Source organism: Eublepharis macularius, chromosome 12 (assembly GCF_028583425.1).
Source record: "Eublepharis macularius isolate TG4126 chromosome 12, MPM_Emac_v1.0, whole genome shotgun sequence".
Taxonomy (NCBI): Eukaryota; Metazoa; Chordata; class Lepidosauria; order Squamata; family Eublepharidae; genus Eublepharis; species Eublepharis macularius.
Genome location: NC_072801.1, coordinates 43380565 through 43394691, shown reverse-complemented (window position 1 = coordinate 43394691; position 14127 = coordinate 43380565). Strand labels below are relative to the sequence as shown.

Here is a 14127-nt window from a genome sequence, read left to right as displayed (position 1 = left end):
GGGTCCAATAAAGTAGGGGAGAACCATGTGTGCCACTTTGATCTTCTTGAAGGAAATGTCAGATAAAAATTTGACAGTAAATCATCTTTCTAGTTTGGTGCTTCTCATAAGAGAGAGAGTCTTCAGGTCCCTCTTCTAAACTTTCTGTATCATGATTTGTCAGTCATGCACTGCCTGAGCGATGGTTGTGCATAATTTAGTGCCCACAGCTAACTACATGAATGAATCTGAGAACTGAAGAGAGTTTTCATTTTGTTTTATCAGGCGCACTCACCCACTTGTCCACACTCTCTTTCTTGTTTCCTCTTCCTGACTCATTGAAGGCTGAAGGATGCCTGCTTGCCCGGGGAGTCTAATGGATAGAAAGAGCCATAGATGGCTGAAGAGACGTACACAGTGTGGCTTACTCAGGTGCTCCAGAAAGGCTGGGACCTGAGCAGAGTTCCTGGTTGGGGTAACCTTCTCCCATTTATGAACTCTGTCCAAGTGAGGACCTCCTTGGGGAGATGGGCCATTTATTTGACAGGGAAAATTCCTGGTTGGCCACTGCCTTGGAGGGCTTCTGGCAGCCAGGAGCAAGCAGGGCCCAGCAGCTCTGCAGGGCACACTCAGCTCAGGCCAGAGGAGCCAACAGCAGGTGTTGTTTCACCTGTTGCATTGATTTAGTGGTGGTGCAGAAGGAGGCAACAGGTGAGTTGATGTAACACCAATAGTTGCTGGGCAGGTCTGAGCTCAGCGGCCCCTGCATTGCTGGCTTTTAGTGCTTTAGGAACCACTCATCCTGGCTTGCTACTTGGCTGCTTCACTTTGTCCCTGGGCTCTCCCTAGACCATAATTTAAAAGCTGTTTTATTTATTACCAACATTTATCTCTCTCCTAGCCTTGTATTTGGAGAATTGGCACTCGAGCTTCCAATGGGGAAACTGTGTGTGCTTGTTTCTTTAATTATTATTCTAAATTTGAATCCAATAGAACCTTAAAGAAGAACAAAATTTTCCAGGGCTGTTAGTATTTTTGAGTCAAAGCTCACTTTTTCAGATACAGATACATCTTGTAACTGACAAAGTGAGTTTTGACTCACAAAAGTTTGTATCTTGGAGGTACTACTGTACTTGAACGTTCTTCTGCTACTACAGACTAACATGGCTAACCTCTTGAAACAATTGTTTTTCTTTTTTCCCTTGGAGCAGATTTCACTCCAAACCCCAAAACTGCTCTTGAAAAGAGAGGGAATTGAAATGGAGGGTGGCCAGGAGGGTTCACTATGAGAAATTATTGGTGGGAGAATTCTGCTGAAAAACTAGGACTTTGGGATGCCCTGCCAGCTTCTAGAGAAGTGCATCAAACCTTCCTTTTCTAAAATGTGGCTGCATCTGCTTTAGTGTGAGCAAATTTTTAAAAGTGAGAGCATAGTAGCAAAAGGAAATGAGATGGTACTCCCTTTTGTTGGCTGCTGCTTTGGAGAGAAACATTCTTCCAATAAAAAGCCTATCGCTTCATCTGTTTTGCACGCATCTCTTTCATAGGGATTATCACAGCCACAATGCTATTAAACCCTGTGGCATTTTAGTAGCCCGTTAATTTGCTTTTCACTTTGTTTGATTAGCAAACTGGAGTTACCTTAATGAACAAAATTAGCTCTGAGAAGCCATTTTTATCTCTATTGCTGAATCCAAAGTCAGAAGGGACCAGTCTCTGGATAACCCAATCCAGCTTCATATCTGTTGTCCAGCATATTGCCCTGCATTATTTTGTGCGTAAAAAACATTATTAGGGTTATGCCAGTATTCTGTGGTGGTGTATTGTTTTGAAATCTCGGCTTTCGTTCCCAGTGAATCTTTAGTCAGGTTTATCCCAAGTTTCCTGGTAAAGTCCTTATGAACTGTTGAAAATATGTCACTCTGGGAGAACTCTGCCCTGGGTACCAGGTTGGGATCACTTCCAGTGAACTCTAGCCTTTTTCAGGTGTTGCATCTATGCATACTGGGAGGCCAACAGTCATGCATAGATCTTTCCAATACATGCAGTCACGTTGTTGTTTGTACAGGGGCAGCACATGTATTTTGCATGTGCACACAGCTTCGGTATACTTGCGCTGACTGCTGGATTTTCCAGGGTTCTGGTTCACATAGACCAAGCTATACATGTCTGCAAAATTGGCTTGTTGCCCTGTTTAGCCAAACATTGTAACTGTGCATATTGTACAGTTGCCAACCTCCAGATGGGGCCTGAAGCTCTTCCAGAATGACAACTGATTTCCAAATGACAGAGAACAGTTCTCCTGGAGAAAATGGCTGCTTTGGAGGATAGACTTTATGCCATTATACCCTGCGGAGTTCTCTCCCCTACCCAAACCTCACCCTTCCCAGGCTCTGTCCCCCAATCTCCCAACCTGGAGTTGTTAACCCTAGTGTACTGGGAGGATTGCAGGTAGCATGGGCTCTCATTCAGTTGCCAGTTTGCAGAAGGGATGTAGCTTTGTCAAATCAACCCTCACCTCTGGAAATTTTTTGAGCTAAGCTCCATCTTTTCCACCTTAGACTGCCTTTCCTGATTAATGTAGCTCCATAGAATTGAGTCTAAGGCGGGAGGGAGAGAAGTTAATATGTACTATGAGAGAGCTAGAGGGGGTCTGCCCAGAGGAGCTTGGTTGTGTCTACATAATTCCAATTATGAACCTCTCTCCTAGCTCAATGTCATGGTTCAAATAGTCTCCTGTACCTTTTGCTGTGATTTCTAATAGCAAATTCATTTGTAAACTTAAATCCGTTTTCTATAAGCCAGTTCTAGTGCTGTTATCCAGCCCCAAGAGCTGTCGATTGCAGTGTTTAATTTCTTGTTTAAAAATACTGTGTGCTGTGGCTTCAGAAGGCACACTTTCCAACCCTGAACCCCTTCTCTCTAATCCTGGATACGCAGAGTTTAGTTGATTTTCCATTATCAGGTAAGAGAAATGCCATCTGCACTTGCTCAGAGGCACTCCCTGTTTATTACCACTTGCTTTAAAGAGCAGATTCTGGACCTGGGGTATACAAAGGCCCTGGTTGGAGTTGCCCCATAACATTTGAAATTGGCTCTAAGATTTGCACACCTCAGTGCCAAAAGCTAGCTAACAGCACCCATTCAAACGGGTATTTAGGAACCGATGAGGCCTACCAGCCATTCTCGCTGAGAAACGGTGTGCCGTTTTTCTAGTTCATAAATGTGTTCAAAAGGGGATGTAATTTATAATGGCAATGTTGACAGAGCCTTTAACTACAGCCCTGCAGAATGGGAGGCCGTGATATCATTTTTATGTGCGAAAAAGGTTTACAAGAGCGGCTGCATTTCTTCTCGATAGCCAATAATTCAGAGGAACGGCTGCAGTAAGGAGTGTTAAGCTGCAGTATCAATAACACTTCTGCAAATCTGTTTTGGGAATGTGCATTATTGTTAAATTAGTCTCTGAAAATCTGGAGATACTGACACCATGGAGCATGAAGGCAGATGGAGCCTGGATCATCAGCTTTTATTTCCAATGAGATACTTGAGGGTTCATTAGTTAGAAGCGGGATTTTTTGGTTTCTTCCTACAGGCTTTCAAGTGTTGAGCTCGAGCAAGGGACTTCTTGCTTCCTTCCCGACAGGAACTAGTCCATCATAAAAGCATAAACTCAACCCGGTTAATATTGATCCCCCCACAACCTAAAAAGGCTCTTAATGAAACTCCAGGTACCCAGATAAAGACGTTCACTGAAGGGAAATGTGGGCAGGAGGGAAATCTCTAATTGACTCTCCCTTAACAATCTTCTCTCGGACATGAATGCATTTCTCAATGCAGAACCCTTTCAGGTATTCCAAAGATCAATGAAAAAGATGTTTCTTCGAGCCACATGTGAAAGTTACGGATGCTGAAATTAACAGGAGTTATGCAAGAGAGCAGAAGAGCTCTTGCATAGTTCCTGCTTGTTTGGGTGGGGCCCTGGCCTTTCTTTTTAATGCTAAAGAGTTTATGTTCTTTTCTCTTTTGAAGGTAGCAGTGTTAACTGAGGCTCTCTCTTGCAGTAGAATGCACTGCTGGGCACTAGCTGTCTGCATTTTTCAAGAGGCCAATATAGAACATCCAAAATGAGAGCAAGATGTATTTTCCAGTATATGAATTATGAATTGGATCAGCCTTCCCCCCAGTTATTAGATTTACAGAGTTGCCATACTGCACATGTGTTTTCTCCACAAAGGCATCTATTGTCTGTGGGTCGTCTGAAGTAATGAAAGTGTGAATCAGATGTCCATGGATACATCTGGTTGGCAATGGGCTGCACTGTTGCTGGCTATGCATATAACCATGCATGCTTCATGTTTCCATTTCTCCCCATTTCTTGATACATGCTTGGTCAAGAGTAAGCTGTGGCCACAGCAATATGGAGCAAGTAGTTGTACAAACCAGACCAGCTTTGAGTTTGCAAGGTATGCTATTGGCCTGTGTGCTGCAAAGCATCTTCTGGGATTTTTGGAATTCAGTCCAAAGATCTGCTTGGGAACTTTTAATGCAGGGAAGGTATCTGAACATCTTTGCAGATATTGGAGTGAATTGCAATAAGACCAGGTGGCGTGCCCAGCTGCATTCCAGGCTCCCCTAAGTTAGAAGCCACGTAGTGCCATCTGCTGGCATTAGCACACAGATTTGGACTTGCCCGGAAGAATCCACATGTACTGAGTTTTTCACTCTTGCCCATTTTATCCTGGCAATGTGTGTGCCATTCTGAAAGGAAGAAAAAAGGATCCAGATTTTGTGCCAAGAAAAGTTACCTTGTTCAGGCTGTACAAATCTGATTATGGTTGTCTTACATGTGAAAGTATGAACTACCTTCTTCAAATTGTATTGTGCCACAAGTTGTATGAAGTACTGACACGAAAACTGTAGCATGTCTTGATTTGTAGTGATTGAGCCTGTACGCAAACATACAACACACACACAGTCTTCACAGTATTATGATCCTGAAGGGAAGTGTGACATCAGTCTCTGATTTGGCACGTATTACCCATACACATTCAAGATAATCTTTACATCCACAAGGGCTAGGAGCATGGGATTTTTACATATGGAAGCTTAGAGATTCTCCACCCTGGCCAAATTTCTCACCCCTGGTCTGCCCAGGAAATATCCCAGTGCCTTGTCTTTAGGATCTTTTCTAGTTTAGCAAGTTTAATTTTCTGCTGCTAGCCAGTTTCTCAAATCTTGGTACCATTTCCCCAGCTCTACACAGTTTCACTACTGTTATGTTACAAGGTGCAGACATTTAAAAATGCTTAAGGGGGAAAGGAGAGAAAAGGGCTCACTTTTCACTCAGGCTGGGAAAATTCTAGATAACTGCACACAGCTGGGCTCCAGATTGACTGTGGTCTGTACTGTTTATGAGAGTTCCCCATGCCCAGGGCACAACGGATCCTTTCTCTTCATAGCACTTAACATAATAAACTGGCCTATGGCCTGTGTCGTGTTTTTAAAAGCAATGTTAAGAAGCAGCACTCAGAGGGGAACACTGGCAACTCAAAACTGGTGTCTTTGTCTGCTGTAATGTTTTTAATCATGTCTCATCTCCTTCCTCCCTCTTAAGCCTACACAAGGTTTTAAAATGTACATGAATTTGGTTATGCAAAAAAGGTAGTCACAATCTGAATGGAGTTCTATAAAGGACTAACAGCTAGGGTTGCCAGCTCCAGGTTGTAAAATTCCTGGAGATTTTGAGGGTTGAGTCCAGGGAGGGTGGAGTTTAGGAGGGGAGGGGCCTCCACAGGGTACACTACTATAGAGTCAACCCTCCAAAGGACCCATTTTCTCCAAGGGAACTGATCTCTGTCATCTAGAGCTCAGTTGTAATACTGGGAGATTCCTAGCCACCACGTGGAGATTGGCAACTCCACTAACAGCTCAACCCCCGCCCCCTCCAATGAGAGGTTCAAGCCTGCCTGGAGGTCACAACTTTTGTCCTGGGAGCCTGGATGTGATTAATAAGTGGTAAAACAGCAAACACATTTTAGGGATGCTCAGATATGCTGAATTGCTTCATGCAGGCCTTGAGTGATGCAATATTAAGGGTTCCGCTTTTGACTGGAGCCCCGTTTTATGTAGCAGAGTAGTTAATTTTTTCTTGGAGCTTCTGCTTTAGTCTTCTGCCTTTTAGGCCTCTTGTCACTGGAGACAGAATCCCAGGCTGATGCAGCTCACTTTGAATCAATATGGATCCAGCATGCGCTCTCCATTAATTACGCATTGCACCTTTGGGCCTGTCATTGCAGCGCAGCAGGAGCACAGTGGCCTTATAAAAAGCACGCTGGCTAATAGGTACCGCAGTTTGCTTCTTTCTTTTTTCCCCCCGCCATGCTGTAAAACTCAGAGGCAAGGTACAAGCAAGGCTTAATATACTTCCATGGAATTAAAGTACCGTAGCACTAGACCTCCTGTGAGATGTTTTCAGCCCGCATTGGCTTACTTGTTCCTTCCCTGGGACTTTGTCTTATTTTTGTACGTGTGCCAGAGAGTGATAGTTTGGGGGATTTGGGGTACAAGCTAATTACGGGTGCTTCTATGCTATTACTTGTTTAATTCCCTGCATTTTCATTAAAAGCTAATGAGGCTCCCCCCCCCCTCCCCAATTCAGGGACAATAGTTCCTTAGTCTCTGATAAACTTGTTCCCTTGTTTTTCTTTTTCTTTGTCACTTGGACTCATCTAATTGTTGCTGCTCCATAAACTTTATGGGGGAAGCAAATTGAATAATGAAAAACAAAACCAAAAAAAGTTTTATTTTTAAATTTTCTTTTCTGATTCATTTGGGGAGGGATTGAAGTCCTCCAAAAGAAACTGTAATGTAGAGTATTCTCCTTAAAGTTTACAATCTGAAGCTGAAGTGTAAAAGGGACAAGCCAGTTACTCGTCTTCTGTTCACACAAGTAGATGCTTCATTTTTACAAATGTTTAGGATGGTTTTGCACACGACCTTCAAACATCTTTTCCTATGCCTGCCACACTGATGCAAATCCAATATTGGCTACAAGGGTCCCCAGCTTTGTTGAATCTGTGGGTACTTTTCAAATTTGAAAATAGGCAGTGGGCACCACCGAAAAATGGCTGCCATGGTGGCAGGGAACAGCAAAACATATAATGGCTGCCATACCAATCATAAAATGTTTGACATTTCTAATCAAGCACTATCCTAGGATGGTGGCAGCAGTTTCTGAATGGGCACTCCCTGCAAACATAAACCAAAGTACTTCTGCTATAGTGAGGTGGAGGAAAAGTAGATGGGAGTGGGCAACAGGAAACATGTTGTTAGGCAGTATGGTACCCATGCTGGGGGTCTCAGGGTTGTGATATGAGGGTTGAATTAAGAAGAGGCTTTTTGTTGTTTTTTGTTTACGTATTTATTTGAGAGGATTTCTATTCTGCTTGTCTTTTGTTAAAGTAACATTCAAGGGAACTAACAAGATTAAAAAAAACCCAATAAAACTAAGTGAATAGAAACATGACAACAGCAACTAACACAAATAAGTTTACCCCATTCTTAAAGTGATCCATATAACAGCAGCAAATTAGATTAATAAAACAGCAAACAATAAAATAATAAAGAGCATAAAAGCAGCTGCCTATTAGCAGTCATAGATCTAAAAAACAATAGGTCAAAAATAAAATAATTGAAGAACCTTTCAATTTAATCAGTTTTCAGAAAGCTAGAAGCTGAACTTCCTAAGAAGGAAGGAGGTGAGCTGAACATCCTGGGGCATGGAAGAGGAGGAGATAAGCTGTAAAGTCTTCCAAGAATTGGTACTGGGCTACCTGATGGGAGCCAGCTTAGCAGAAGCCACCAGGATTCGATTCACACAAGCAGGATCTCTCAGTAAACCTGTCGGAGCCAGACTCGAGCAGATTCTTTGAATGATGACCAGGAAAACCAGAATCCTTTCTGAGGGATGAGCAGGAGGCCAAGGCAAAACCCAGAACCACTGGACCCCCTCCAGACCCAGAGCCTCTTTCAGACCCAGGGCCCCTGGATCCTGAGGCCACACAGTCAAAGGACTTACCCCTGATGGCTCAACTCCAGGCAGTGCTGCTTACATGCCTGAATCCTGGGCAGCCATTCCCTCGCCTTGTAAGGCCAAGACTTGGACTACCGGTCCCCAAAGTTCTCCCCTAACCCTATGAGAGAGACAGAGACAGTGGGCTCATGAGGAGGCAATGCAGCAATAAAGAAGTGCCTGATCTGCAGGCTGCATTCCAGCTACTGATGAGCCAGAGAATGATGAGTCAGCTTTCTTGTACAGCTGGATACAAATTGAAGAACGTATCCCCACCTAGATGAGATACTGAAACTTTATCCCGACAAGCCAGAGGTGCTAGTGGTAGGGGAAGTTCTGACCCAGGGAATGGTTTCCTCCTCTTCTAGATGAGGTTGCGCGCTCCCCCTGAAGGAGCAGGTCTGTAGCCTGGAGGTGCTCCTGGTGCCTTTCACCAAGTTCAGCCCTTCCTGGGTAGTAAAGATCTTTCCACTGTAGTACTACTGCAATGCACTCTGTATGCAGCTGCCCTTGAAGACTCTTCGGCAGTTTCAGTTGGTATACAATGCTGCGGCCAGAATACTGACTGGAGTGGGTTGTAGGGATCATATCACTCCAGTCATGTTCCATCCATATGGGCTTCCAGTTTGTTTCTGGGCTCTCAATTCACAGTGCTAGTATTACCTTTAAAATCCTACACAGTTTGGGACCAGCATAACTTAAAGACCTCCTTCTCCCATATGTACCTACCTGCTTTCGCCAGTCATCTTTGGAGGCCCTGCTTCAGGTGCCCCCACCATATGAGTGCTCTTCTTAGTTGTGGCACCAAAACTTTGGAAGTCCCTCCTCAAAGAGATTAATCTTTCTCCCTCTATTGCTGTCTTCCACAAGTGGATAAAGACCTTTTTGTTTTGCTGGGCATCCCTCTAATAACTGTTATTGGCCCTCCTACCAGTTCTTTGTGTTGTGTGTTTGTGTGGCCGTATTTATTGATTTATTTTAATACTATTTTAAATGTTGTTTTGCCTTGGGAGGAAAGGTGGCATATACATGTTTTAAATAAATAAATACTGGAGGCCCATGGTCATCTAGCTTTCTTCAAAACCTGTTTCTGAAAAGATTTGTACTGGGGCTGTGGTGCATGGCTGGAGGATGTTTATTGCTTCCCCCCACCCCCGCCAATTGCTATAGAGAAATTGTAATGTGCTTATGGCTATTAGCCCTGATAGAGGGGGAAAGGCTGCCTGTCTTCTTTCCCTGCTAGGGCTAATAGCTGTTGATGGGGTTAGGGGATTTCTGTCCAGGAAACTGTACAGCGAGAAGGGTTAAAACCATGGCTCCAGTCCAAATTGCTGCCTCCTCTGCCTCCCCCCTGCCCGCATGGCTGCTATTAAATAGAACTAAATATGTTAAGAGATCCAGTCATAGAGATCTGACATATCATTTAATTGCATCCTTAGGCATACCATAGTCCAGCCTGGGAGACTTCTAAGAAGGATTTCTTTCCCTCTTGTTGTGGCTGAAGCTTCCAGCTAAAACTGCAAGGTGCCTGTTTGGTTTGTTGTTTGCTAAGGTTGGGGACAGGAGAAGCAGTTAATAGCTTTTCTTTTGTGTTTAAGTTCCCTGTTGAAATTAGACAAAATCCCTCCCTCTCCAGCCTTCATTCTTGGCTGTGGTGTTGAGTGAACTTAGCAGCTGTCTTTGCCCCCTTTATCAGCTGTCCGGCATCTGTATATATGTGAGCTTTTAGAAAAATTGAAGGAGGTTCAAGCACAATATTTGCTCATCAGGACCTCTCTCTTCTTCTGCCCGTGGTGATGAATGTTGTCTTTCTCCATCAGCCATGTCTGTTAGCAGCACCCCCTCCTCTTCAGTTCAGCATAGCTGTGACACCTGCCCAAGAATATTTAACTTTTGTTCCCTTTTGAATGGGAACTCCTACCACTTTGTCATCATTTCGATCTCAGGGAAGGGCTGTGGCTCAGTGACAGAGCATCTGCTTGGCATGCAAAAGGTCCCAGGCTCTGTCCCTGCCATCTCCAATTAAAAGGCTCCAGTGATGTGAAAGAACTCTGCCTTAGACCCTGGAGAACCACTACCAGTCAGAGCGGATAGTCTTTACCTTGAGAGACCAGTGGTTTGACTTGGTATAAGATGCTTCATGTGTTCATCCTCTAACCTGTTCTCTTGTATCTCTGAACTATTAATACCTGATTAGTAGCAGGCAGGTGTTGCCCATTGATTGGGGAACTGGGTGTTGAAAGGGGGCAATTCTCACATATGCCAGTCTTGGGTTAGGAATCTTCTTTTGGAACATTTGATAATGGTGCCAACCTCTGGTGAGTGGCAGTAATTTACATAAAGTGGGGGAAGTCTATGTAATTAAGATCCCTTTCTTGACTGAAAAGCATAGGACTTTACAGAAAATCTTTCATTCCTACAAGGGGCGAGCATTGTAAAAAATTTTCCTCTTTTGGTTGACTACAAAGGAGGTACTGCAGGGAGAACCATGATATAAACTTGTTAAGTGTGATTTTAAAGTGGTTTTATGTTAGAACCATGTGCTGACTCACAGCTACTTGAACACTGCCTGGGAGGTGGCTCAGTGGAAGGACGGAGGCAGTCTCTAAGATAGCGATCTGTTAAGTTTTATGACAACTGCATTGGCAATATGATTTGCAAATTGGACTCCTTGCTCATGTGCGCTCTTCTGTGTTGTGACTAGGTTGGCAGCCAGTAAAACACATACTGAAGGTCTGAACATGGCAAGTGGTCATTTCCCTGACTGCCCATCCTCTAGGACACCTTAAAGAATAACAAAGTTCATCCCAGCTTCATCTCAGCATAAGCTTTCATTAAATCAGAGTTTACTTCATCAGATGCATTGGGGCATGCATCTATTTGGCTGACACATCTATATATTCACAACAGAAAGGGGGGAGTGTTTAAGCTATTTCAAATCAAGATCCAATTTTTTAAAAAAGTTCACTCTAAGTGGGTAAGGACCCACCCATGTCGAAACTGTGTACTCATGAAAACTTATACCAGAACAAATTTTGTTATTTTTTAAGGTGCTACTTGACATCTGGTTTTACTGGGAAAGTGTGGGTAGGTAGGTGGCCCAGATTGCAATTATAGAATGTGATCACACCTAAAGAGATCTGGTTGTATAGCAAAATACAGTTCCGGCCTGAGAACCACAGCCTCCATGCACTGTCTGACAACCCAAAAATTGGCTAGCCCTGTGCTGTTGGGCTTTGCAGATTCAGATCAGAAATTTGAAGTGCACTTGTAGGATTAAATAATGTTGTGGTGATGGGTACAGAAGAATCAAACTTGGAGAGCAAGTGAAAACACCAAATTTGTTATTGCTCATATCTAGTGATTGTATAGACCTTCTCAAGGCGATTTTCACTATTGGAATATGGCAAATCCATACAACCAGGTTCTTCCAACTTTTGGAACACAGATTGTGGGAATCTGCCATCACAGATAGCTGTTTATAAAGCTGTGGTGAAGGGATGTTAGGCAGTCTGCACAGAAAGAGACTGCAGGAACAGATGTGGCTAGCAAGTATCCCTTGTTCACGTGAGCGTCAGGGCTGCAAGCATCAGCTTGTGGGCAATGAAATCTCTTTTGTGGGTTCATAAGTTTTGTAGATATATTTGAAAAGGAGCATTTTATCATTCTAATGAATCTCTGACCACCTTCCAATTTGTTATTCACATTCTTGAACTGTGCCGTTCCATAAGTGGTTATTTGGCTTCTTTAACTAGAACCATCTTGCTCATCCTCAACTTTCCTCTTTCTTGTTAGGGGTTCCTGCCATGTTTAGCCCAACACAAGATGCCTCCGGTGACAGCCAGACCTGGAACTTCACATCAGAAGCATCGCTTTCCCTCAGCTGCCCTGAGAACCGTGAGTCCCTCTTCTCAAACCCTTTGTAATGATTATGATGGTGGTTGAAGTTGCTAGGGATGGGGTGGGGGTCGAGAGTGTGAATGTTTGTGTGGTTTAATGGGTGTGGTGGCCAGCTGAGCTGCCTGTCCATCTTCCACTTATCTAGACGGAGTGCCATAAACTGTGTCCAGCCACATGCAGGCCTTCAGGGCTGGAGCACTGGACTGGAAATAATTGGATTGGATCCAGATCAGACATTTCTGTGGACACAAGGATTTCTGCTCATGAAATATGATAGTTCCACCTCTGCCCCTGTAGCAGCGTGGAATTCCCTCTGCAGTCTTGTTTCTGGGGGTCCTCTCTTCTCCAAGAACAGAATTTTGGGGACCATTGGGGGCTGCTGTGGGAAGGGGAAAGTAATGCTCCATGAGCAGAAATCCTTGAGTCCATGGAAATGTCTGATCTGGATCCAAGCCAGTTTTCTGTTGTTTCTTTGCAAGGTTGGGTGGTCTTATATTGGTTCTTTATAGCTGACCAAATTGCATGCCCTTTCTTGCTCCTGATAAAACTAATGGAAGAGTTGCTATCCTTTTAAATATATGTGTGTTTAACTCTTGTGATCTGAAAGAGAATTTGAAAGGTGAAACATAAAGGACTTTTGACCTGTCTATGGAATGAAAAGGAAAGCCAATTTCATTGCAGAGAGGTTCTGTTGGCTGTCATAGAATGGGGAGAGGACCAAGAACTTGCTGGGGTTCCTCCTGCATCTTACCCACTTTGCACAAAATGTTCCTTCATCCCTGCACAGGGAAATCCAAAACAATGGTGGAGAGTTCTTGTCCTGGGGCTCAGTCTTGTTTGGAACACCAGCCATGATTTCATATGCTAAGACTTAAAAATGGAGCTACACATTCAACACTTAAAAACAGTTGGGTGATTACAGAATTTGAATTTTGTCCTGTCATACGTCAGAATTCTGTGACAAAAAATTAGGTTTTCTACAAAGGAGAACCAATGTGGTGTAGTGGTTAGAGTGCTGGGCTAGGATCTGGGAGGCCCAGGTCTGAATCCTTTCTCTGCCATGGAACCTCAGTTGGTGGCATTGGGCCAGTCACAAGCTCTCAGCCTTATCTACTTGACAGGATGGTGGTTGTCAGGATAAAATGGAGAAGAGGAGAACAATGTTGTGAGCTGCTCTGGGGCTCCATTGGAGAGAAAAGTGTATTTATAAATATCTTTTTTTAAAAGTTAAAACAGACACAAGGTCTGTCAAGGACAGAAGTAACACAGTTTGGTAAGTTGGAATTTTCAGACTTGAGGAATCCCGCCAAATTTATGCAAAAAAATTCATCTTGGCTCAACTCTAAAGCAGCCTGGGAATGGGAGAACCTTTCATCTCTGCAGTCTGACTTAAAGAATGTGGAAGTGAGATAAGAGATCTGGGAATGCCATGTTGATCTGGTTGTTTGGGGGCTTTTGAAAGTTTGGAAATCTGTTGATTTAATCATCTTCATCCTGCTTGTCTAAATAAAATGTGTATTGGTCTGCCTTTTGACCAATGTGCTGTTGGTGTGAGACTGGCCACTGGGTCGGGTCAAAGTCATTCTTTACTTTTGCCTCTTGCTGTAAGGGGTAAAAAGTGAATCGTGATGGCTACAGATGGTTGATGGCCAGAAAGTCTGTGTGCTAAAGAACCTTTGGGTGTGAAGTTGAGATGGATGATCCTTGCCTATTAAAGGTCGAATAACAGCATCTTTGTAGAATGGATACCTCCAGGAGTGTGCTGGAATCGGAGTCAACTTTTGCTTCCAGACAATCGTTAAGGGCAAAACCTCCCACGGCTCTTTTTCAGTAGTCAAAATGGAAAAGTAAAGACAATTAGGTCTCTAGTATCATGGATCCTGCTTTGAAACCCTACTGCCTCCTGGGGAATTTCCTTGATGGTCTTTCAAGGAGCCAGTCAAACTGGAAGGAGGCCAAGGCCATACCAGGAATAGATATGCAAGCAAATCCCCTTAGTAGCCTGTGTTCTGTAAAACATTTTTTTTTTTGCAGAGAGATAGATGCTGCTTTAAAATTGCTTTGGCATAGACTCAGATTCCCACAGGGAGGAAAAGGACTGCTTAAAGACTCTGGGAAAGCACTACACATACACACTGCTGTTCCCCTTAAATGAAGATGTACAGGAATAGTCG

At 43.6% G+C, this 14127-nt stretch overlaps 1 protein-coding gene across 1 annotated transcript in view; it reads left to right on the top strand.

Moving 5' to 3' along the window:
* The window catches only part of SKAP1 (src kinase associated phosphoprotein 1), a 382276-nt gene that overhangs the window by 69597 nt on the left and 298552 nt on the right, over positions 1 to 14127 (top strand). Inside the window, exon 3 of the mRNA XM_054994890.1 lies at positions 11849 to 11950. Coding sequence (XP_054850865.1) covers positions 11860 to 11950 — 91 coding nt within the window. The 5' untranslated portion in view covers positions 11849 to 11859. The remainder of the gene's footprint in view (positions 1 to 11848; positions 11951 to 14127) is intronic.